We start from the raw sequence: 24,317 nt of genomic DNA on the forward strand, positions 1-24,317 counted from the left end.
AATATATGGGAAAGGAAAACATGATATACATTAGGAAAGAACATGCGAGCCTCTGTGTTGATAATTTCCTTGCCCATATTGATTTCTATGATACAAAATCTGTTCTTTATAATAATGCAGAATGTTACTTTAGCTGCTTGGGGAGTTCCTATAATTGTGAGTGGTCTGATATTATTAATGAACTGATACCATGCAGCATTGCAATTGTTCTCCTATGTTTTAAGATAAAAAAAAGCGACTGTAATGAAATGATCACTTTACATAACAGCTTTTCTGCAGTCAAGTATTGTATGCCATTCTTTTTAATTTATTCTCTTTTTTATCCTGATTTTTGGTCACTGAAATCATTGGATCCTGAAACTCACTGAATATCTATTAGAGAGGCTTCACAATCAGAAGTAGAATTCACATTTTGTCCACTACTAGTCAATGATCCCTAGTACAGTCTGTCTCTGTGAGCTGAAACCTTATTGTCCATTTTCACAACAAAACCAGATGAATATTTCTATATACAATATTGATTTCCTGTACAGGGATGAGCTTGTTTGGAAAAGCAATGACAATCTTTAGAAGATGATGACAAAAAATACTAGAATCTGATTTGAATTAAGTTTAAACTCACATAAATTGTTTATAAACACAATTTATGTAAGTCTGGCATAATTTGGGTTGAAGAGAACACAGTAGAAACTTCTAACTTGATCATCCCACCCACTTCTCCCTTCCCAGTGTGAGGTGACTCTTCACTCTCTATACCTCCTAAAACCCCTTCTTGACTTCGCGTGGGTTAAATTTCCGTATTATAACGCTGCTGAAGGGTATCCAGGGAAGAATATCTGTCAGATGAGTAAGACAAGGAGGAGAAAGAGGTGGCAAGAAACTGAGAGGAATCCCCCAGCTCCCAGCCTCCTCCTCCTCCTCTTTACCGCCTCCCTTTTCCCCTTGTGTGGATGAGAGCATCCCTTCTTTGCTGTGTGGAATATACAGAAGCCCCATTGCTGGCAAAATGCAGAGACAATCAGGCTGCCTGGGAGAAGTGTCTGCAACAGCACAGGGACATGTGAGCAGTTGGTGAGTGGATCAGCCCCTGGTGTTCGGCTCCCAAACGCTGCTGCTCTTAGCACTAAAGGTATGCTGGTGCCGCGGATGAGCCTCTAGGTCCTAATGCCGATCTCTCTTCACTCAGCGCGGATCACAGGCGTCTCAAAAAATAACAAAATCCAGGACAGGACCAAACATTTATCTCGGCTATTTGACTTTGCTTGGAGGAGGCTGTTCGTGTGTGCTGGAGATCAGACTCGGCTGGGAAATCATGGGTGTTTGTAGCGGCAGGTGCACGTTGCTTGGTATCTGTGGAATTCAACTGGTAAGTCTCACCTGGCTTTATTTATATAGAGATTAGAAATGGGAAGTGGAAAACAGCGTTCTGTACCTTTGAGACTCCGTTTGGCCAAAACAGCCACACCAAAATGGAAAGAAGCATTTAAGCCCTCAGACAGAATGAGACTTCAGCCCTAATTGCTAAGGAACAGCATGAGAACAGAAGGCTCCAATATCAATGAATGAATGGTTGGTACAGTACAGTATATACTAGGGACCTCATGATGCCATCTGCGCTAAAGCTCCATATTCAAATATACTGCATGTGCTGCACTGTCCTCTGCCAAAAAAAGGGTTAAATCCCAGGCTAAAATTGCAGTGCCTGTGCCATGCATGAACTGAGCAAATGAAAAGACACAGAGCATCATGTATATTCATTGCCTTTATCCTAGTATTTGTTTGGGTTATTCAGCATTCTTTTGCAGTGCTTTCTGATTTATTGTATTATTTCTCATAGGAAAAGAAATTATTCTAATTGAATGTCCACAGTTAAAGTTATACAGATGTGTTCCTTTTAAGGTATACTTGGGTAATAAAAAAATGAAGAGTGGATTTTAAAATAATGCCAAGTAGCACGTGAAATATCCCGGCACACATTGTTCTAAAAATAAATATGGTTTTTGTATGATGACACTTAACATGTGCACTATTTATACAGTATTTCCCATGCGGCATGCATGCTTTTCTGCATATATGTCTATAAAGTGAAGGGTAGAGCTTTCCAAGGACTTTGACATTCTTTCTTGTTACTGGCCAATGAAATCACAGAAGTTCCATCTCATTTAACATTATGGCACCAAGTAACAGATAGGAAGTGAATTAACTGCTACCTCACTGTATCTGTGCAAAGCCATTAGTTCTAATTTGTCATGTCCTGCTTCCCAACACTGGCCAAGCTGGTGGCTTACTGAAAATTAGGCTGATGAGCAGAAGGACCAGTTTCACTGAGGAGAATAAACAAAAAAATTAAATGTTTCCACATTCCCTTTTGTTTAGAATGTCAAGCTACTTTTTCTACAACGGTTTGCTTTGTAAAGTATTTTTTGATCATCCAAAATTCCTTAATTTGGGCTGGAAAGCCAGTAGTTAATATGCAAAGTAAGGTCATCTTGGGTGTTTGAATATTTATACACAAAGGAAATGCACTTGATAATATAAAGTAGCTGTGTTGTATAATTTTATTCTAAGAGCTAATTATGTGGAGAGGATTCTCTGTGTGCTTAAGTCATTTTATGAATTAGTTGTTTCCTATTATTACAAGTATGATATAGCATATGCAGTGCATTGCTTTGCCTCTGTGCAGGCCCATGAATACAGCAGTATATCCCATCTCTTTTTGCCAAAGTGTAAATGTTAAATGAAGGTTAAATGTTGCAGCTGTAAAGTGTTTGCCTTTTTGTCTTTTGTGTGTGTGAGTCTTGCTCAAAGAACATTTTGTGGCTTGCAGCTGAGTTTTTTTATTCTGGGTTGTAAATTATGTGTATTACTAAAGGTGGACACTAGTTGACACTAGATATACAATTTATTGTTACATCCAAATGCTGCCTGGTATTATATTCCTTATATGTTAACTGAAACTGAGCTGAGTTATGAGCTTGAAATTCATTTTTATTTTTTTTTAAAATGCAATAATTCTGTGCTCATTTGTGTTTCATATGCATTAGCATTTATATCGATTTCAACTGTTAAAAAATGTTAAAATATTAAAATATCCAAACATATTTGTTTCTTTGTGCCATCAACATGAGTCTGAGTTGGGTTAGGCATCATCATTTCCAAGCCACTTATCTTTGGGATTAAGGTCAACAAATCATTGCACTGCGGAGTGTGGCCAATTTTTTTATAGTTTATATTTCTGTGAAATAGAACAACGGTTTGGTTAATAATGATTTTATTGTTCTGTGTTAAACAATAATAAATACAATCTGAGTGAAGAGATAAAGCCTTAAATGATTGTTTAATATTGCATATAACATATGGTACTGCAGGTTTTCATAAATTTAGCAGTAATACAAAGCAACATGTCAGCCCAAAAAGAGTATGCATTGAAATAATATACAGCCTTGTGTAACTACATTTAAGTGTAGCAACATTAAATTCATTTTATCCGTTAATGTTATGATAAGATTGTTGTTCAATTTAACTCGCCACTGGATAGTCTAATCTAGATTCCTTCTTTGGGACAGAAATTAAATTATCATGTCTAGTGGTATTGAATTAAGAAAACAAACTCAGTTCCCTGGTTAAGCACAACTCAAAATGATTATTGTTCTTGTAAGAACTGGGCTTTTTTCATACTTTACAGAAAAGAAAATATTTCTGTTTTACACTTTGATCCTTGATAGGCACATTAATGCAACATTTGCAGCATTGTAGCTGTTCGGGGCACTGGAAGCCAACCTGTGAATTGTCACCTGCTTCTAAAATATGCCAATAGCTTCTTTAAATGCCTTCCTGACTATCCCCTAACTAGTCATTGAGTATGCTGGGAGCTGTAGTCCAAATAAACTGGAATGGTGTGACTTTAAGGAGCTCTTTTCTAAATGAACTTGTGGTGTTAGCATAGCATGTGCATGTTTGCTAATACAATGTAAACATGGCACAGATGTATCATTGTAGATATTGTTCAATTCTGCAAGTGTTTATATTGCTCTATCACCATACAGACCTTTAAGTTTATTGTCTCCTTAACTGGGAAAGCTTCAGATTTCTGTACTTGGGGTGCTTCAAAATTATACTTCTCTGTCATTATTTAAACTGAGTAGCGAGGGATACAACAGTCCATTAAGGGAGAGATAAACATAATTATTCCTATGCTATTCAAAAGTTTTATTGTCATATCAAGCAGAAGAGTGAAAAAGTAGACATCTGAAGTAAAAATGATTTAATTTCAGATGATTTTACATGATTTCAGTTCAGCTAGTGAGGTTTCCAAACAAATATCTACAAAAACTGAGATAACTTTTAATTGTGGGAGTGGGGCATTGCATTGCATTGATACATTTTTTAATAATAAATGAAAAGTGAGTTTTTCTGTGGTGAATATTTTGATAAATATGCCCTACATTATGCAACTAAGAATCTTATATAGAAGACTCTTTATTTCAATGCGTGTAATGGACTTGTGCAGCATCGCTCTTTATTCCAATATAGTTTTTTGTTTGGTCAAAATTTTCTGTTCAGTGTGATTACTCTATGTTTTATGTATATATAATTTATGAATTTCTATCTTATATATTTTTTGTTGTTTTGTGTATTGTATTGTACTTAATTGACTTATGGTACACACGTCACTTCTTTTTTACATCATTGGCTTCCCACCACAGTGAGTTTTTAAACCGGTGTTTGTAGTTCCGGTTCACTTTGAGAAAGGCTGGTGTTCAGCCGAAACGTCAGTTCAGCCAAATAAATGTGATTTTTTTTTTTTCTTCATAAGACCTGCGAGTGCGGCTTCATCTATGTAACTCTATATATAGAGTATATATATATATATATATATATATATATATATATATATATATATATATATATGTGTGTGTGTGTGTGTATTTAATGCATTTTTCATTGTCTGTTGTTACTTTGAGAAAGGGCTGAAACGTCCTGAGAGTGCAGACCTTCTTTACTGAATAATTTATCATTTAAAAATTTTGGACACTGCACCCAGGCAAGTTGAACTTAGTGATGAGAGTTCGGCTCCCCCAAAGTTCTTGTTCATATTTTTCCTGAGCCTGGCACCCGTGTATTTCTACATATTTCACATTTTTTCTAAATGCTAATACTTTTGTTGGTGCTGCTATATTATGGAATTGGACTGACGTTTTTACCCCCTGGAGGTCGTTAATGGTCTGATGATGGGCTGATCCAGCTGAAGCTGATAACTATGGCTGACGTGCAGGATGATGCTATGGTTGCAGGCCCTTACAATGCTCCCCCCAAAACAAACAGAGATCTTCTGTGGCTAGCAGTTGGGACCTCACTGTGGAAAGCAGCTAAGTGTGGCAGACAAGGAGCTCACAGTTGGGAATGCATCCCCAGAGACCTGCGTCTGTGGGCCTCCTAAGCATGATTATGCCGGAACCCGCGATGGCTTTATCGCAGATTCTTAGTTGATTCAACCCGGTGGGCCTCGGCGAGCTGACTACAGTGCTACCCTCCCCATGACGTGCCGGAATCCGAGATGCTTCTGACATATGTGGCTGGAAACTTTAAGCTGGCGGGCCTCTGCAAGTTGATCATGGCACCACTTTACCTTGTGCTGGGGCGTGGGAGGTTTGGGCACCACGGGTGTCGGCGTGCTGGTCTCGGTGAGCTGATTTTACTAACACACTTTTGGCATCATTGGGCTCCCACACCACATACCGTACTCTCACACCCAAACAGTATTACATGCCAAACTCCTGAGACGGGTGGGAGGGGGATAGTGTGGTCCCTGCATTGCGGGTGATGTACACTCTAAAGTATCGGAAGATGAAGGATGGATTGCGATTATGTAAGCCCTTCATGAAGTGTTACAGAGTGTCCTGCATTACAATTTAGAGGTTAAGTAACCCTTACCCCCGAGCCCGATGCTTCCAGCCAATTGTTTTGTTTGATGGCTTTAACCGGTGACGACATTGACATTTTGTACTAATACTTGGTGATTTTCTTCAAAGCACTTAATAATAATTGTATTCATCTTTTATGTTTTCTTTTTCTTCATTTTTTTATACTATAATTTTTGACATTTTTTGTAAAACTTTTTGATAATTTTGTATACACTGATAGTGTTTAATTGGGCAGTTTTTGATGCTAAATTTGTTATACTGTATACACATGACTGTATAACATTATGCTGCTATACCTTAATGTCATGATAAAGGAACAGGTAGCAACTGACACATTTGGGGTTAATAGTTTGAGGGAAATATGTTTCTTTACACACAAATATTATATGTTTATCTTGAGATGTCTCCGTAACCCCGTGTGGGGTGATGTACCGGTTAATATAACCACACATTATTTTTTGGTCAATAATGACATTAATGGTTAGGTTGCTATGGGGGAGGTACTTAGCAACAATAGCTATTTGATTATGTAGTCCTGTTTAGAGCTCTGCACTGATCACGCTGCAATACAATATAGACAGCATTTTATCTACCGCTATGGAGAGAGCATGAAACCAGACCTTCTACCTAGACCCATATTTGTTACTTTGTAACATTACCAGTATTTCCTAGTATTTTGATACATTTAAATAGTTGCGAGTGAGATTAACAACTGTTACAAAGTTTGTTTTTAAGTATCCTCCTCTCTTAAACAAGGGGTGTTTTAACATGGATATGATTATGTGTACTTCTTAGTATTTCATAATGTTTAGTATTGATGTATTTTGAGTACTGCTATTGGATGCATTGTGATGATGACAAGGATGACATGTGAGCCAATTAACTTTTCCCGCCATCATAGGTATTTAATTCATTTTTCATTGTCTGTTGTTACTTTGAGAAAGGCCTCGGAGAGGCCGAAACTTTAGTCTTTTGTTAATAAAACATTATCTAATTTTTAAGTCCTGAGAGTGCGGACATTCTTTACTGAAAATAAAAAATATATATATATACATACCCATAACAACCACTTTAGTTGGTTATTATGGTTTACTAGATCATCTGTCGTCCTCTGTAAATATAAACTCAACTTAATGGAAAAATACTACCTGCAGTAAAGGCAAAAACTACAAGAAAAATAAAATTTCTGTGTTCACATTTTATGGTTTCAAAGCCAAAATTAACCTGCTTGTGCAATTGACTGCAAGCAAATCACATATCTGCATTGGCACTTCAGCTCATATTCACTGATTTTAAAATTACAGAACCCTTATTTCTATTTATAAATCTTTAAGTATATTTATATGGACAATACAAGTAGAATACTATTTTGAATTTGTCTTTGTGTTGATATATTGCTTCCTATAGTTATGGCTTGTACTGAGGTAGGAAATTTCCTGTAAATGGCATATTCAATCTTGAAATTAGCAGTGTACGCAGAACTGAACATTAGGCAGCAATTTACTTTACATGATGTGATTTATACTTACTTTTCTGCTTCATTATCATTGCTGATACAGAAAAGCATGAAGAATTATCTTCTAGTTTCTCTAGAGACATTTCAGTTCACAGTACAGTTGCATAAACATCTCTGTGCAATGCAATTCTTTTTTTTACTAGTAATTATCTCAAAATTCACATTCCATAGTAACAACATAAAATCATATAGCAAAGTCTACAGATTAGCTCATAGTTCTAAAGGAGGCATCCAAAAAATGAAGTAGTTTTGCAATGACCTTGATATATGCAGTTCTTTCCATCCATTCCAAGCCTTGATGGGTCATTTACATTTACCCCAAACAGAAGTGCAAGAACACATACCATAGTTCTCAACCAGGTAGTACTGTACTTCTGTTTGGAGTAATGGCTGCACCATGCACCTTGCATGGGATAAAAACGTGAACATTATGCAAACACATGATTAAACCATGAAGGAAAGCAGATTTATTACAGTTTAAAGTGACAATCACATGTTCCAGTTGTTATAAAAACCTGTCAGTATCATTTTCATTTACTTCCTGATCTTCCTGGCATATATGTTACATAGTTACATACATTAGTTAAATCGGGTTGAAGAAAAAACAAAGTCCAACCCCTCCAAATGAAAACCCAGCATCCATACACACACCCCTCCCTAATTTCACACAAATTATATATACCCATACCTATACTAACTATAGGACCCTCAAACTGGCATACAAAGGCTATTGTGATACTAACTATAGAGTTTAGTATCACAATAGCCTTTGTATGCCAGTTTGAGGGTCCATTCTGGCAAACCATCCTACTGAGGAAGTGCAGGGAGATCTGTCAAGAAACGCGTAAGTCAGTCAGCCCTGCATACCCACCGCTGTAACCCTCAACCATGTGTGTGTTGAAATAAAGCCTAACTTTTTACACCGATGCTGTTGTCTGCATACCGTGTCCTGGATCAGCGCCGAACGTGATGAGAATACAGAGTGTCTTAAACCATCCTACTGGTCTGATCATCAGTAAATGCATGTTTTTTAGATGAGGGTGTTGCCACTCTGCTTAAGAGATGAGATAACCAGTAGCTCAATCTCACATGAGCCTGCAGCTTTCTTTTAAACAGAGGAGAAACTGCACACAGACACCATGCTTCTCTTTCTTAAAAAAACTTAACTTTATTAACACTTCTGCATTAGCAGACAAAGATCATGTTACATGACACTGTATCAGTATCAGATCAGTATGGGATCTGTATAAGAGCACACCCATAAATACATATCTTAACAGAGGGAGTAAGCAGTTCCCCTTCATGTCCCATCAATTCAATTTGTGCAAGATCATTTACTTATGTATGTGTATAGCCAGTCAGAGTATCCATCTGCTCAGTCCATGGACCAAATTGTGGCATGTCTTGAAGGCAAGTGTATGACTACCTAAACATTTCTTCTCTGACTGCTGTACATAAATTCCAGCTTTATTGCTGAGCTAGCTTGTGGTGTAAGGTGGACTTTGTTAGGGTGGACTTCGTAAGCTTGGGACATTGTTTAATACTCCAGTCCACCAGGTACTTGCCGACTTTACAGTTGATTCAGCCTGCATTCTTCTCCCTTTTGGTTAGCGTAATTTATCTTCCTTTAGAGCTGCGAGCAGAAAAGGTGCGAGTATGAGTGCACTGACTTTGTAGGGGTTTTATTTGATCCTTGACAGATTTATGGGTGACCTGTCTGCCGCCTTCATAGCTTGCAACTCTTAGAGAAATACCAGTCACACAAACTCTCATGCCAAGAATGGAAAAAAATGGAAATGAAAGCAGGCTGAAAATCATCTGTAAAGTCGGCAAGTAACTTCCGGTTTTAAAAAGGAAAACGGCTAGCAGGAGATTGAAGTGCGCACATAAGTGCAAAGTCGCCACATCGCCTTTTTAAAACATTGTGCACCACTGGAAGAGTTTATTGCAATTTTTATGTATTAAATATTAACAAGAGTTAACTTTGTCAAGGATAGCCATATTAATGGAGGGGAGAGGAATTGATTTTTTACTTACAAATTTTTAGTGTTACTTGCCCTTTCATAAATGAGTTGAAAAGCAAAGTACCAAGTACAAGCCCTGCGGTACTCCACTAACAACACTGGTCAAATTAGAAAATGTTCCATTTAACACCACTCTTTGTAATCTTTTAGCCAGTTTCCTATCCAGGTACAAATACTGTAATGTTTCAGGCCAACATTCCTTAATTTAACCAGTAACTTTCTGTGTGGCACTGTATCAAATGTTTTAGCAAAGTCTAAGTAAATCACATCCACTACCATCCCAGAATCGAGGTCCCTGCTCACCTTCTCATAAAAAGAAACTAAGTTAGTCTGACAAGATCTATTACGCATAAAACCACGCTGACACAAACTCATAGGGGCACTCCACTCGAAGTGGTACTTTGCAGATTTACTAACGGTCACTGGCGTAACTTCACTAGAGAAGGAGATAGACACTAGAGGTAAATCGCTCTCTAACGCCTGGTGAATTTGTGCTCTTGCGAATGGATGTAACTACGCAAATTCACTAAGAAGTGGATTTTACTGAGCGTTGCCTCTTGCGCCAGACTCTCCTTCACCACCTCAGACCAGGCGAAGTGCAATAGAGTAGATAGGAGTTCCTCAAAAAATTGTTGAACTATACACTGGGCTCATGTGTAGGGCAATATAACAACTTTCTTTTATTTTATTAATGTTTCCCAGGCTTGTGTAGTGTAATGTATTTGCTGCAACATATACATCAATTGAACTTATGCAAATTAGGCAACGCTAGCACACCTTCGCTTTGCTTGGCGCAGTAACGCTAGCGCAACTTTGCCAGCGTTCGGCGCCCTGGATGCAACTTTGGATTTTAGTGAATTAGCATTGTCCTGGCGAATCTACGCCTGGCGAAGTGTTGCACTGTGAGCATAGCTGTCGCTGGACTTTTCGAAAAGCTTTCCTACCACTGACGTCAGACTTACTGGCCTATGGTTTTGACACTGAGCATGGGATCCCTTTTTGAATAGTGGCATCACATTAGCAATTAGCCAGCCAATCTGCACTATGCCAGACCCCAATGAATCCTGAAAAATTAAATAAAGAGGTTTAGCAATCACAGAACTAAGCTCGCTAAGTACCCTGGGATGAATACCATCTCTCCCCATATCTTTGTTTATCTTAAGATGTAATAGTCTCTTTTGAATTTCCTCATGTGTGAACCATGCATCATTAGTTGTATTACGAGAATTAGGACTATTAAGAAGGAAACCTTCACTAACTGCTTCCTCATTTGGTTAGACAGATGAAAAATAGTTCATAATCTCATCTTTTTTTTTTGTTCTCATCAACCAGCTGACCCCCCCCCCATCTGATATTAAGGGTCCCACCCCTTCCTGCTTCATTTTTGCTTTTACATATTTAAAAAGTATTTTTGGATTATTTTTACTGCTTGCTGCAATACCCTTTTCAATATCGATTTTAGCTTGCCTTATAGCTTCTTTGCATGGTTTATTGGCCTCCTTGTACCTTATACATGTTTTGGCTGTCCCAGCTAACTTGAAAGCCTTAAAAGTACGTCTTTCTCACCTGGCATCATGATTAGTAGAGCAGCCAGGGAAACGAGCTGTTGTAATCTGGCATAGATAAGTAACACATCTAGAGACAGGCAAGGCTATAGTTTGCAACTGTAAATGACAGTAATGCTTTTAAATTGATGCTAACACATTCCTATAAAAAGAGCAGAGTGTGTCAGTAACACTTTTAAAATCCCAGTAACACTTTTAAAATCCGAATGTAACATATCAAACTCTGCTTTTAACTGGCCTAGTGCAGATGGAATAATGAAAGTGAAAGGCTTTTAGCTTGTGTTGTTCATTCACTAGTGCAAATTTGCTTTATAAAAAATCATGGGTCAAAAAAAATAAAAACAAACCCACTAGATATGCAGATAAATGTTGATTCAAATATGTATGTTCCCCCATATTGTTTGTATATGAAATTGCTATGAAATATAAAAATTGTTTTCCCTTTTTGTGCACTACTGGATTTTTGAATCTCTTTGCTACATGGTCTTAAAAGGAGTGGGGTTTGGACTGTCATTCTTATTTAAGGACAAACTTTAGATAAATATTAGTTGTTTGCTTCCGACTTGGCTACCTAAGTTTTAAAAAAATGCTTGTAGTTTCTGTTTTGCTGTCATTACCCAGAGGTGTAATGTCACAAGCGGCTCCATAAATCCAGAACAGGTGCTAGGCTCCCTATTCTCGGCTCTGCTTCCACCTGTAGCAGCCGCCTTTCACTTCGGGAGGAGCCCTCCGCTAATCAGATGCTGACAGGTATTAATAAGAGAGGAGCCAAGCAAGAGTTTTGGACTGGCAAAGGGAAAGAGTACGAGCAAGGTCAGACAGGCCGGGTTGGTGCGGGAAGAGTTCAAGCAAGGTCAGACAGGCAAGGGTAAATACCGGTAGAATCTTCAGGCAGGCGGGAGTCAGGATTAGCAGAGTTCAGGATAGTCAGGCAGGCAAAGGTCAATATTGGCAGAGTTCAGAATAATAAGACAGGCAAGGATCAACACCAGGAATCAAACACAAGAAAATCACACCCAGGATACTAGCAAGTAGAACCTACAATAAATTAAATACATAAATTATTTAAATTTTGTTTCTTTTCGTCTTGAAAGTCACAATCACAAAATACAGGAAGGTGCCATTTTGTGAACACTGTTATTAAGGCAAGCTTGGCATCATTCCAAAACATTGTTTATGTGCCATAATGGGGTACCTGATGCTCATGGCCCTGCACTGGCTACAGAATTAGACTGTGAGAAAGGAGGTGAATGTGAAGAGTGCAGTGACATTTAGACATACAATGTGAAAGTCAGGATACAAGTCATTTAAATTAGTTATTAATACATGACAATTAGAAACCAGTGTAGTTTGCATCAGAATGTAATAAGCAAAAGTATTATTTTCTTCCTTTCCTTACTCAACCTCTATTCTCATATTCTCTTTTTTTTACCTACTATAATCTATTATTCCATCTATTTAGCCTCTTTATTCTCATAGAAATAGGGAATGGCCATTTAATAAGCCAAATATTAAGAAGCAGGAGGACCCACTAACACCTTGGCCCACCAGGAGTTTTCCTGGCATCCTGATGGGCCAGTCCGACACTGGTTCTGCTTGATGATTTAAGTTTAGCTTCTCAGTAGCTATTTAGAGCACACTGAGCACATACACTATCACTGAGACTCAAAAGATGGGGAGCTTTTGTGCACAATTTGAAGGCATAGATTACATGGATTATTACCTGTATAGTAATACAAAAACTCTAGGCTGGAGCATTAAAGGAACAGTAACGTCAAAAAATAAAAGTGTTTTAAAGTAATGAAAATATAATGCAGTGTTGCCCTGCGCTGGTAAAACTGATGTTTAAAGGGATACTGTCATGGGAAAATATGTTTTTTTCAAAACGCATCAGTTAATAGTACTGCTCCAGCAGAATTCTGCACTGAAATCCATTTCTCAAAAGAACAAACAGATTTTTTTATATTCAATTTTGAAATCTGACATGGCTAGACATTTTGTCAATTTCCCAGCTGCCCCATGTCATGTGACTTGTGCTCTGATAAAATTCAATCACTCTTTACTGCTGTACTGCAAGTTGGAGTGATATCACCCCCTCCCTTTTCTCCCCCAGCAGAACAATGGTAAGGTAACCAGATAGCAACTCCCTAACACAAGATAACAGCTGCCTGGTAGATCTAAGAACAACACTCAATAGTAAAAACCCATGTCCCACTGGGACACATTCAGTTACATTGAGAAGAAAAAACAGCAGCCTGCCAGAAAGCATTTCTCTCCTGAAGTGCAGGCACAAAATTTTTTTTTCCCATGACAGTATCCCTTTAAGAAACACTACTATTGTTTATATAAATAAGCTGCTGTGTGGCAATGGGGGCAGCCATTCAAAGGAGAAAAGGCTCAGGTTACACAGCAGATAGCAATTAAGCTCTGTCTGGCTAATGGTGTTATCTATTATCCATTAGTTAAAGGGATACTGTCATGGGAAAAAAAAAAATTCAAAATGAATCAGTTAATAGTGCTGCTCCAGCAGAATTCTGCACTGAAATCGATTTCTCAAAAGAGCAAACAGATTTTTTTATATTCAATTTTGAAATCTGACATGGGGCTAGACATATTGTCAATTTCCCAGCTGCCCCAAGTCATGTGACCTGTGCTCTAATAAACTTCAATCACTCTTTACTGCTGTACTGCAAGTTAGAGTGATAGCACCCCCTCCCTTTTTACCCCCAGCAGCCAAACAAAAGAACAATGGGAAGGTAACCAGAGAGCAGCTCCCTAACACAAGATAACAGCTGTCTGGTAGATCTAAGAACAGCACTCAATAGTAAAACCCATGTCCCACTGAGACACATTCAGTTACATTGAGAAGGAAAAACAGCAGCCTGCCAAAAAGCATTTGTCTCCTAAAGTGCAGGCACAAGTCACATGACTGGGGGCAGCTGGGAAATTGACAAAATGTCTAGCCCCATGTCAGATTTCAAAATTGAATATAAAAAAATCTGTTTGCTCTTTTGAGAAATGGATATCAGTGCAGAATTCTGCTGGAGTAGCACTATTAACTGATGCGTTTTGAAAAAAACATGTTTTCTGATGACAGGATCCCTTTAACCTGTGTCATATAGCCGTTTTTCAATTTCCGCCATTGCTCCACAGCAATATGAACTATATATGTACTTTATTTTACTCTACTTTATACTGTATGAACTAAAGCAGTGTTTCTGAAGCAAACAGATCAGTTTTACCAGTGCAGAGCAACACTACATGATATTTTCATTACTTTAAAACACTTAAATTTTTTGGTGTTACTGTTCCTTTAAGTTCAGTATATAAAATTTGGCATTTCTATCAGTATTTGCTTTTAGGGTGTAGCACTCCTTTAATAGAGAAGGAAACTGTAATCATTGAAGGGGTGCCAAATGTTGGGTACTCTTCTGCACCTTGGAACGTAATGCTCATATTTGTAAATGGTAAATATAATAAATACACCACAGTTCTATATTTGTATGCTCAAATTTTAGACTTGTGCATGTGAATAGTGATGGGCGAATCTGTAATTTTGCTTTGCCTTGAAATTCGCGAAACTCATTGGTCAATGGGCATGAAAATTATTTTGATGAGTGACAATTTCGACACGAGCGTCTATTTTTATACAAACAATTCTTTTGTCCAAATGCATTCAAGTCAGTGAGTTTTCCAATCATTTTGAACGTGTGACAGTTTTTTTTATGCGCGCAACTCTTTTGACCAAATGCATTAGTCAATGGGTGGCTGAATAATTTTGACCTGCAATCATTTTGACGAGCGACAATTTTTTGTAGCAGCAAATTTTCCCAAGGCAATTTTCCCGAAAACATTCCCTAATCCATTTAATTAAATCCGCTAATTTGCCCGATCACTACATGTGAAGAAATATATTTACAGAAAATGCTCTCATTCTCTCAGTTCAGTATAACTTTACTGGTAGTTGTCCTTAAGGAAGCTGGACACAGGAATCTGTTTATACCTCAGGTTTAACAAATGTAGTTCAAGACCTAGTTACACTACGAACCTCAAATTGTGAAGAATTTAAACTCAAAAGTCAAAGTCAAAAGTGGCTAACTGAACTGGAAGGTTTTTGGTGCTTACTATTAGTAGACAAAACATCTTTCCTTTTAAATAAAATTCCAAAAGCCTTTCCATGTGCATTTTATTCAAGATAAAAATAAAGCAGCTTAAAGTCTGTCTTTTTTTATTCTCTGAGCTGACTGGCCCCACACAGCTATAATCAGCTCTCAGCTTTGTGTGTCTATGTTCCAAGAAATCAAAGCTAAGCTTTAAAGAAACCATGCAATGCAAGAATCTGCTTTCCCGTAGGATCAAATAAACTGTTATACTCAATCATGGAGCATGCAAAACTACAATTGACTAGCAGAATGGTAGAGGGTTTATTCTTTATTACAACTTTCACAAGGATGGAATTCTCTTGGACTAATGTTACTAAATGTGAAAGCATGAAGATACATAAAACATTATTTTCAGCCTTTTCAGATCTTTTTCAGCCTATCACCCTTAAAAAAGTAAAAGACACCAGCATTTTTTTGGACTTAGTAAGTCCTATCTACTCTATTGCACTTCGCCTGGTCTGAGGTGGCGAAGTAAAGTCTGGTGCAAGAGGTAACGTTCATGAAAATCCACAACTTAGTGAATTAGTGTAATTACGTCCCTTCGCCAGAGTGCAAATTTGCCTGGCGTAAGGGGGCGAAGTAGCGCTAGAGTAGGTCCACTTCGCTAGCAAATTTACGCCAGCACCCGTTAGTAAATCGGCCCTTTAGTAAATTTGCCCCAATATGTTTTGTTGTCCAAAGCAAAGAACTTTGGGTGAAATGTGGTATAAGCTAGGGTAGCTGAGGCTGAACAAACCACTTGTGATTCTCTTGTATTGTATCTGTTTCAATATTAGCATATTAAAAATTACTTATTTACTATTTCTTTTTAATAATGAAACAGTACCTTGTATTTGAAACAAACAAAGATATAATTAATCCTTATTGGAAGCATATCCAGCCTATTGGGTTTATTTAATGTTTACATGATTTTCTAGTACACATGGGGGCAAATTCACTAACCTCCGGTTGCCCCCAAAAAAATTTACGCTCTTTTTCAGCCTATTACCCTGAAAAAGGAAAAGACGCTAGTGTTTTTTGGGACTTAGAAAAATTTTCAACTATTTTTTTCTAATCTATTGCACTTGGCCTGGTCTGAGGTGGCGAAGGCAAGTCTGGCGCAAGAGGTAACGTACAGTAAAATCCGCATCATAGTGAATTTGCATAGTTACGTCCATTCGCCAGAGAGCAAATTCTCCAGACGTTAGGGAGCGAAGTACCGCTAGAGTCTATCTCCTTCGCTAGCGAAGTTACACCAGCGACCGTTAGTAAATTGGCGAAGTTCCAAAATTATGTCACGCAGACAAATTTTCTCCCGCGTTAGTCACTTTACCCTTTAGTAAATTTGCCCCTTAGGGTTGTGACACACGTGGCTACTGGGGGAGATAAGTCACCCAGCGACAAATCATCTCTTCTTCGGGCGATTAATCTCCCCTAAAGGCGATTTACATTCTAGCTGGCGGGATGGCAATCGGATAACTTCATTTTTCCCAAGTCACCTCACGAGGAAACTTCAGGCGAAACAATCCAAGTGCCATCCCACCGGCGATTTACATTATAACTGATGGGAAGGCATTTAGGGGAGATTAGTTACCCAAAGAAGGTGATTTGTAGCTGGGTGACTAATCTTCTCCAGTAGGCACAGGTGTCATATTAATAATATACAGGTTGTATTTATCTTAAAAAAAAATCCGTCTTGTGATTTAAGAATCTCCTACAGACCTCTATTCCCTTTTATAGTGCACTGGGTTAGCCATTAGTAATTTACAGGTTGTATCTATCTTAAATACAAATCTGTCGTGTGAATTAAGAATCTCCTACAGACCTCTGACAGACAGACCCGCACGCTGGATGGCTGCCTTCCCCTTTAACTTCTGTGCTCGCACGCTCACTCGCTGGCAGTGACTGAATGAAAATCAGAGCGAGCGCAGGAGAAAAAAACGCTTCCCTTAGTTGCTTAGCAACGTGGAAGCAGGAGCGCTATTGGCTGCTTAGAGAATGGGGCTGGATGAGAGAGGTCAGCGCTGACGTCAGCAGAGATCACGTGATGAAAACGTCAGCACTAACCACGGAACTCAGAGGTTTATTCTGCGCATGCACAGGGCACTGCAGATCCATTCTGCGCATGTGCATGCCCTATTCTGACGGATTTCTGGACTGCAGACAGGGTATGTGAATTTATACATGTTTAAACTTATTTCTACATCGATTGCTGGTAAAATATTAATGTCAAAACTAAGGAGGGAAAGGATACTGGCACAGATACATATTTATCATTGGCAATACTTGGAGCCTAATATCATTTTTGACTTTCCTTCTCCTTTAAGGTATTATGGAAAGATCTGTTATCTGGAAAACCCCAGGTTCCCAGGATACTGTATAGCAGGTCCCATACTATATTAGAACCTGCAATAAGAGGTTATACCTATTTCATGTACTATGGAATTCTTTGTAATTTAGTGGCTCTACAGCACCTTTTTATGTTTGTAAAAAGGTTTATCTGGTCAGGTGATTATAGAATAACTTTGTTCTATTGGTAAAAATGAATCAGTTCAGTCAGTTCACGTGCATGCTGAAGAAACCAGTGCCATCTGTAATAGACTTATTCAGGGCCTCATAATCCTTTAAACCTATTGGTAAACATTAAATATAATTTCCCTGGAATTCAGTAAAATGTCAAATTGCTGCTTAGTGAAACTACATTGTATAATAGAACTTTGCTGTTCTGTTAATGCAATATAGTTTTAACAGCTACAATGTACTCATTAAGATCCCCAGGCTTGGCGGAGCCAACATAAGAACATAGTTATTAGCTCAAAATGATTGAACTGTTTCTGAATTTGTTTCCTCCCATTTAACGAGCAACTGTTAGTGAGTAAGACTGAAAGACTCATTATTAGTAATGATATGAATTATTTAAAATTTATAACACTGGCATACATTATAATGAGTGTGTATCATTGGAAAGATTTAGCATATATAAATGAAAGCTCAGAAACTAGGTATTAAAAGATATAGGCTTTTAATTCACCTTTTAATGCCTAAAGCCACATAAGTACAAAAAAAGTACAATAAAAATAGATTAAAGGATCACATTGAATAGCAGAAACGCTGTTCAGGAAAATTAGCCATCTGTTCAATGAGGAATATACATGTAGGGCAAAGTCACTTAATCAGAGAATTCACTTAACTTCTGGTCCTAATAAAGATGTTAAGTAATGAAGTAAATCTACGTTGCCAAGAAATTTAATTTTAATACTTTTTCATAACAATATGCTGTTATCTGTCATAGTTCACTTCAGTGAAACAAAGGAGAAACCAGGAAATTATTTATATTAAGACATGTAAAGCAGTTTAGAATGTCTATTCCATCTGATGGATGGCAGAGAAGGTAGTTTGAGAGCATTACCATGCTTTTTCTGGAATGGTCAAGAGAAAGCTATCTAATCTTGACTACACATCACTATTAATCATAGCTAGATGTTGATTTCTAATTACTGCAGCTAATTCAGCAGGACAAAAGTGAAGGACATCCGCCTTCATTGTATTTTTGAATTTTTACATGGTATATTTTGTACTTTGCTGCAAAAAAATGTAAGTAACTTTGGACATTTTCTGACATCTGATACTTAGTAATTAACTCACCCTTGCTGAAGGACTATACAATCTATTGCCAACTCTTTCAAAATCATAGATTGAGCACTTTTTTATAACTATTTGTAATGAAGTCTCACCCTGGTGGTCTAGTGGGGGGACGGCAGGGACGCCTGCCACCCCCTCGGCGGGGACGCCCGCCGCGCTGTTCTTCTTCCTGTGCCGGCTCTTTCTTAGTGCGCGCGCGCATGCGCACTTCTGGATTTAAAGGCGCATGCGCGCTGACGTAATGACGTCAGCGTGCAAAGGCGCCAAATTCAAAAGTATTAAAGGGGCATTCCCACAGTTGTCATTGCCCATGATAGGATTTGTTCCTGGTGCTATTAGCTGTTGCTATTCTGTTTGAATCTGATCCTGATTATCTGTTTTGACCCTTGCCTGCCTGTTGGACTATTCTGATCTCTGGAACCTGACCCTTGTCTGAAACCGACCTTGACTCTGCTTAACCCTCCTGTTTGACGTTCTGGTTTGACCTCTGCCTGTTATTTGACTCCGATTCTGCCTCAGCCCATCTGATTGATTACCCGATTTGACCCTTGCCTGCCTGACGACTCTAGCTATCTGCCTGCCTCGACCCGGCCTGTCTGACCACGAATCTGTCTTACGTTATTGTACCACGACCTTCGGCCTAACTGACTTTAACAACAGTCGTGCCCCTTTGCTTGCCAGAACTCCTCGCCTTGCTCCTCTCGAAAAGTCCAGGTGGCATCTGAGTACGCTGAGGGCTCCTCCCGAAGCCAAAGGCGGTCACACTACTGGTGAAGCCGAGCCGAGACCAGGGAGCTTGGCATTAGTTATGATTTAGGGTGCCGACCGTGACACTATTGTATTCCCCCTTCAAGAGCTGAAGGGCTTAAAGGAATTGTTCAGTATAAAAATAAAAACGGATTAAATAGGCTGTGCAAATTAAAAAAAAAAAGTTTTTAATATAGTTGGTTAGGCAAAAATGTATTCTATATAGGTTGAAGTGACTGGATGTCTCACATAATAGCACACTACTTCCTGTGTTTCAGCTCTCTTGGTTTCCACTGTTACCAGACAGTAACCAATCAGTGACTTGAGGTGGGGCCACATGGGTGATAACTGTTTGCCTTCGAATCTGAGTTGCGTTGTTAAGGATCAATTGTTGACTTGCAGTTATGTCCCATGTGGCCCCCCTTAAAGGGAATCTATTTTGAAAATTAAAATTTTATATAAGCTTTATCTCACTGAAATGAGACACTTTCTATTTGCAATCAATTAAACATTCTGTACAATTTAAGAAATAATCAAGTTATTCTTTAGTATCTCACTCTCTACAGCCTGTCACTCTTCATGCTGAGGTCTGGGTCAGATTTTTGTCAACAGGTAGGTCTTGTACATCTTTTAGGGGGGCTTCCTTTCTTAGAATAATAACTCAACTAACCAACTCCAGCACTAACAAAAGCTAACAGAATAACAGGCTCTGGCAAACACTCTGCACGCGGAGAAACAGGATTTCCTTAAGAGCCGGTTATTTGTAAACCACTGGGTTAAGGGTGCAACCCTCCAAAGGATGTATTAGACCTAACAGTCAATCAAAAACTGACTCCACCTACTGCATGAAGACAGAAGGAATAGAGAGGTTGCTAAGAGGGGGAGAGTGAAGAGTAACTTGATTATTTCATAAACGGTACATAGAAAGTGTCTTATTTCAGCAAGATAAAGCTAATATTACATTTTATTTTTCACAATAGATCCCATTTAAAGTAGCTGACTAACTCAGTTAGAGAGCTGGAAGTTGGACTATTTTCTGTTATATTAGACATCCTCTCACTCCAGCCTTTGTAGATTACAATTTTTGGCTAACTAACTACTGGTATATTAGAAACATGTTTTATTTTGCACATCTATTTAACCAGTTTTTATGTTTATGCTGAACTGTTCCTTAAACTCAAATGTAAATATTTCTAAATAATATATCTTTTCAATATTGTATTTTATTCATAGAATTGGATAAAGTAAAGTTTTTTGACAAAAAAATATATCTTGCTGCATTCAGTATTACTGTTTACCTTAACTAAAGGGCTTATTTTGCCATAATAAAAGTTTCTGCATTCTAGGCAAAGTGTGATTTTTCAGGGTCTGCCTATTGTTTGTATATTATTCTATACACAAAAGATGTTTTAAAAATGTTTACACATTTTTAACACAATGTAAGGCATTATAACAGTGTTTCAGATGTTGTCTCAGATGTTGCCTCAGCCATTGTTAAATTGCACATTTTAGAAATACAATGTTTGCAAAGTAGTTATATAACAGGGACGCAGGAACTAATTAACTCATCATTTACTTATGTAACTAGAATACAGGGAACTACCAGGAAAAATCTGTAAATGGGTCACTGTATTGTATTGTGTGTAAGTTGTCTCTTCATTTATTTACTGTGCAATTATGGTAGGCTGTATTATAGCTCAGCATTCTTGACGACTGCAAAGGATAATCATTTTAAGTGTATTGACATTCATAATTAGTGTAGCATGGCTGTTTGATTTGGAATTTGATATACACGATTGTTGTAAAAAGCAATAATGTCCCCAATAGTGAGTGGATATGATATATCATTATTGTTTTTTGTATACAATTATAAATATGTACATCATTGGTCTTAATGTCATATATTTTAGCATTAATACTTTCCTTTCCAAAGGAGTATATTTAGTTTACAGTTTCACATTTATGTTCTTGCTAACTTGTCTTCTAATAATTTGTAAAACTTAGATTAGTTAATGTGCATATGCACTCTTATCAAAAAGGAAAGTTGTGGAAAACTATGCATTGTTTTTTTTTAAGATCCTGAGCTTTCTGTCTGATTTTTTTGTGTATATCAACTTCTGGAACAAGATTTGGAGCTCTTAATACAAAAAAGAATTAAAAAAAAATGCTAGTTTTCATGATCTAGAGATTCATACCATAAACATATTTTTTATGCAAAAAAATTAAATGATTTGAAAGCCTCAAGTGTCTCGAACATACCAATACCAGATATGTATAGTTTTTTTTGAGATTTCTGACTTCTATAAATCAAAAACTCCCCACGGAAAATTACCATGTTTTTTAAAGCACAGCAGCAGAATATGGCATACTTTGGATTACAAAGGCAAAAAGTCCTGGAACAGCAGGTTTACCCCAGGAAACAATTTATTTTTAAAAGTACACATTCTCTTGAATCCAAGTTGGTTAACCGTGTATGTCTACTCCAAAGAAACAAACATGAAAGCTTTTCTGAACTTAGCGGTTTCTATAAAAATGTATGTTGACCCCCAAATCCATATATTTTTGGAAAGTACACATGTATCCAAATCCACAATGGGTAATCATGTCTTACTCATACATATATACTCCTGAATTGCAATGTTTTCCCATATTAATCACTTTATATGAAATACCTGAAAATTAAAACTTCCACTATCTAGCATCTTATCTCCCACGTAGCATTAGGTGCCAAGAGAAAACATCCTAAATATGAATACCAGAGGTACTCTGACCAGTTTGATGCCCATTGTGCATAGGATTACCAACATATCTGGGATTTAGAGACCCCAAAATGAAGTTAGTGCATGCTACTGAAAATACAATACATTTACTGCTTTTGTTAGGAAAAACACATACAACTACACATTCTGACAGAACTAAAATGGGTAAATACATCTTTATACTGCAAACTACCAAACTGCAAAGCTATGCTAGGATCAGCTATCATCACAAAGCTTGCATTTTACCCCATTATATGCCTCACATTTAGTAATGTACTAGCATAAATTACCCTAAATTTGAACACCATGGCCCTACTGAAAAGATTGATGACTGATATGCATAGATTTACCAAACTATGTGGCGTACAGAGGCACCATAGTGCATATAAATTTCTGGCACTCTGGCTGCTGCAATATAAGTACCCAGTATGTGCATTATTGTTCCATAAAATGCCCTAACAGTATAAAGACCCCAGAAAATCATATATTGTCCAAAACTCCACATTCTGACGAAAGGCACCCAAATCAATATATAGCAGATAAAAAATCCATGAGCAAAAACAATTAACAAAGAACAATGCAGAATGCAATAAAATCATTAAAATTTTTTATTTTTTTGGCCTAGGGTAATTTGCAGTCAGAATCCCAGTTTGAATATTTTGGCTTGGCTAAATTAGTTTTACTGACAAAATTAAGCAAGCAACACCTATGCAGACCTGAAAATGCAGTACAATGGCCAAAAATGCAAAAATCACCAAAAAAAATTATATATCACCAAATTACTGTACCAAATTACTGTACATACAGAAGGTATTCACAATAGCAACAAAAATTTTTTCAGGCATAAAAAAAGACGATGCGATAAAAAAAAGTGTGTAAAGATGTGTGTACACGTGTTGTATGTATGTATGTGTGCATTGCAAGTAGGTGTGAGTGCTGTGAATGTGTAAAAGCTCCAATCCCAATGTATGTGATGTATGTGGTTGTGTAAGTGTAAATATAATGGTGTATTCGTGTAATAAGTGTGTGTCTAGTGGGACACTAACCTGGTGTATGAGGCAGTATGATCCATCCTCAACCCTGGAGGGTCTGCTGGAACCAGAGGAGGCAGTCTGCATAGTAGGATCCGGTGAGGGGGCTATCAGAGGGCAGCAGGAAATAGAGGAAACAGCAGGCAAATAGTAGGCATGTGATTGCTGCTTCCTATGTGGCCCTGGGTGTTTGCGCTCCAATAGACAGTCTTTACCCCCTTCTGCTCGTTGCCAAGAAACAGGAGAATGAGTGATCAGCAAAGGAGCAGCTTTAAAAGCCTATCCTAAACTCGCATACCCGGAAATACTACAGACCGGAGGATCTCCGATCTGTGGCACTTCAGTCTTTTTATCCACAGATCATGGATTCAACAATCTGTGGCACTTAAATGGTTAAATGGGAACTATTGCTAAACTGAAAATTTAATATAAACTTCATCATAATGAAATAAGAAACTTTCTAAATATTAAAACTGATGTACCATTTCTGAAATAATTAAGTTTGTCTTCATGCAGGAGTTGGGTGTCAGATTTTCATGGACAGTTAGATCCAATATATATTTTAGGGGAGGTCCCTTTCCTATCATATGTGTTAGAGCTAACTTAAATAACTGACTCCAGGACAAACAAAATATAGCAAAATAACTGATTGGCACAAATCCTGCATGTAGAGAGAGAGTATTTATGGTGATTTTAAAAGAGTGAAGTGTAATACATCTTCTAGGCAAAATGACCCCCAATAGGCTTTAATAGACTGCATGAAGACCAAAACAATATATGTTAAGCCAAAAGTGCTTATATGCTGCTGTACCGCAAGTTTGAAATCATATAATACTAAGGAAAAATAAGGTAAAGAAACTAATAATAGGAGACAGGAAAGAGCTGTATCCAACAGTCTCTTAAAAGCAAACTAGTTCAGTCAGCAGCATGTCTGTGTCAAAGTATCTATTAAAATGTAACTTTTATT

The 24,317-nt window shown here is 37.7% G+C and overlaps 1 protein-coding gene across 3 annotated transcripts in view; it reads left to right on the forward strand.

Moving 5' to 3' along the window:
• Positions 1-741: 741 nt before the first annotated feature.
• Positions 742-24,317, forward strand: part of LOC108716142 (sodium/potassium-transporting ATPase subunit beta-1-interacting protein 2) — a 658,173-nt gene continuing 634,597 nt past the window's right edge. The window contains exons 1-2 of one of the 3 annotated variants that reach the window (XR_005961266.1): positions 742-1,071; positions 1,187-1,366. Coding sequence is in view for 1 of the 3 variants with exons in the window: in XM_041562904.1 (XP_041418838.1) it covers positions 1,313-1,366 (54 nt within the window). In the remaining 2 variants the exon portion in view is untranslated. Of the gene's footprint in view, positions 1,367-24,317 lie in introns of all 3 variants that reach the window. The other 2 variants (XR_005961265.1, XM_041562904.1) reach the window with 2 other exon arrangements.

Source organism: Xenopus laevis, chromosome 5L (assembly GCF_017654675.1).
Source record: "Xenopus laevis strain J_2021 chromosome 5L, Xenopus_laevis_v10.1, whole genome shotgun sequence".
Classification (NCBI taxonomy): domain Eukaryota; kingdom Metazoa; phylum Chordata; class Amphibia; order Anura; family Pipidae; genus Xenopus; species Xenopus laevis.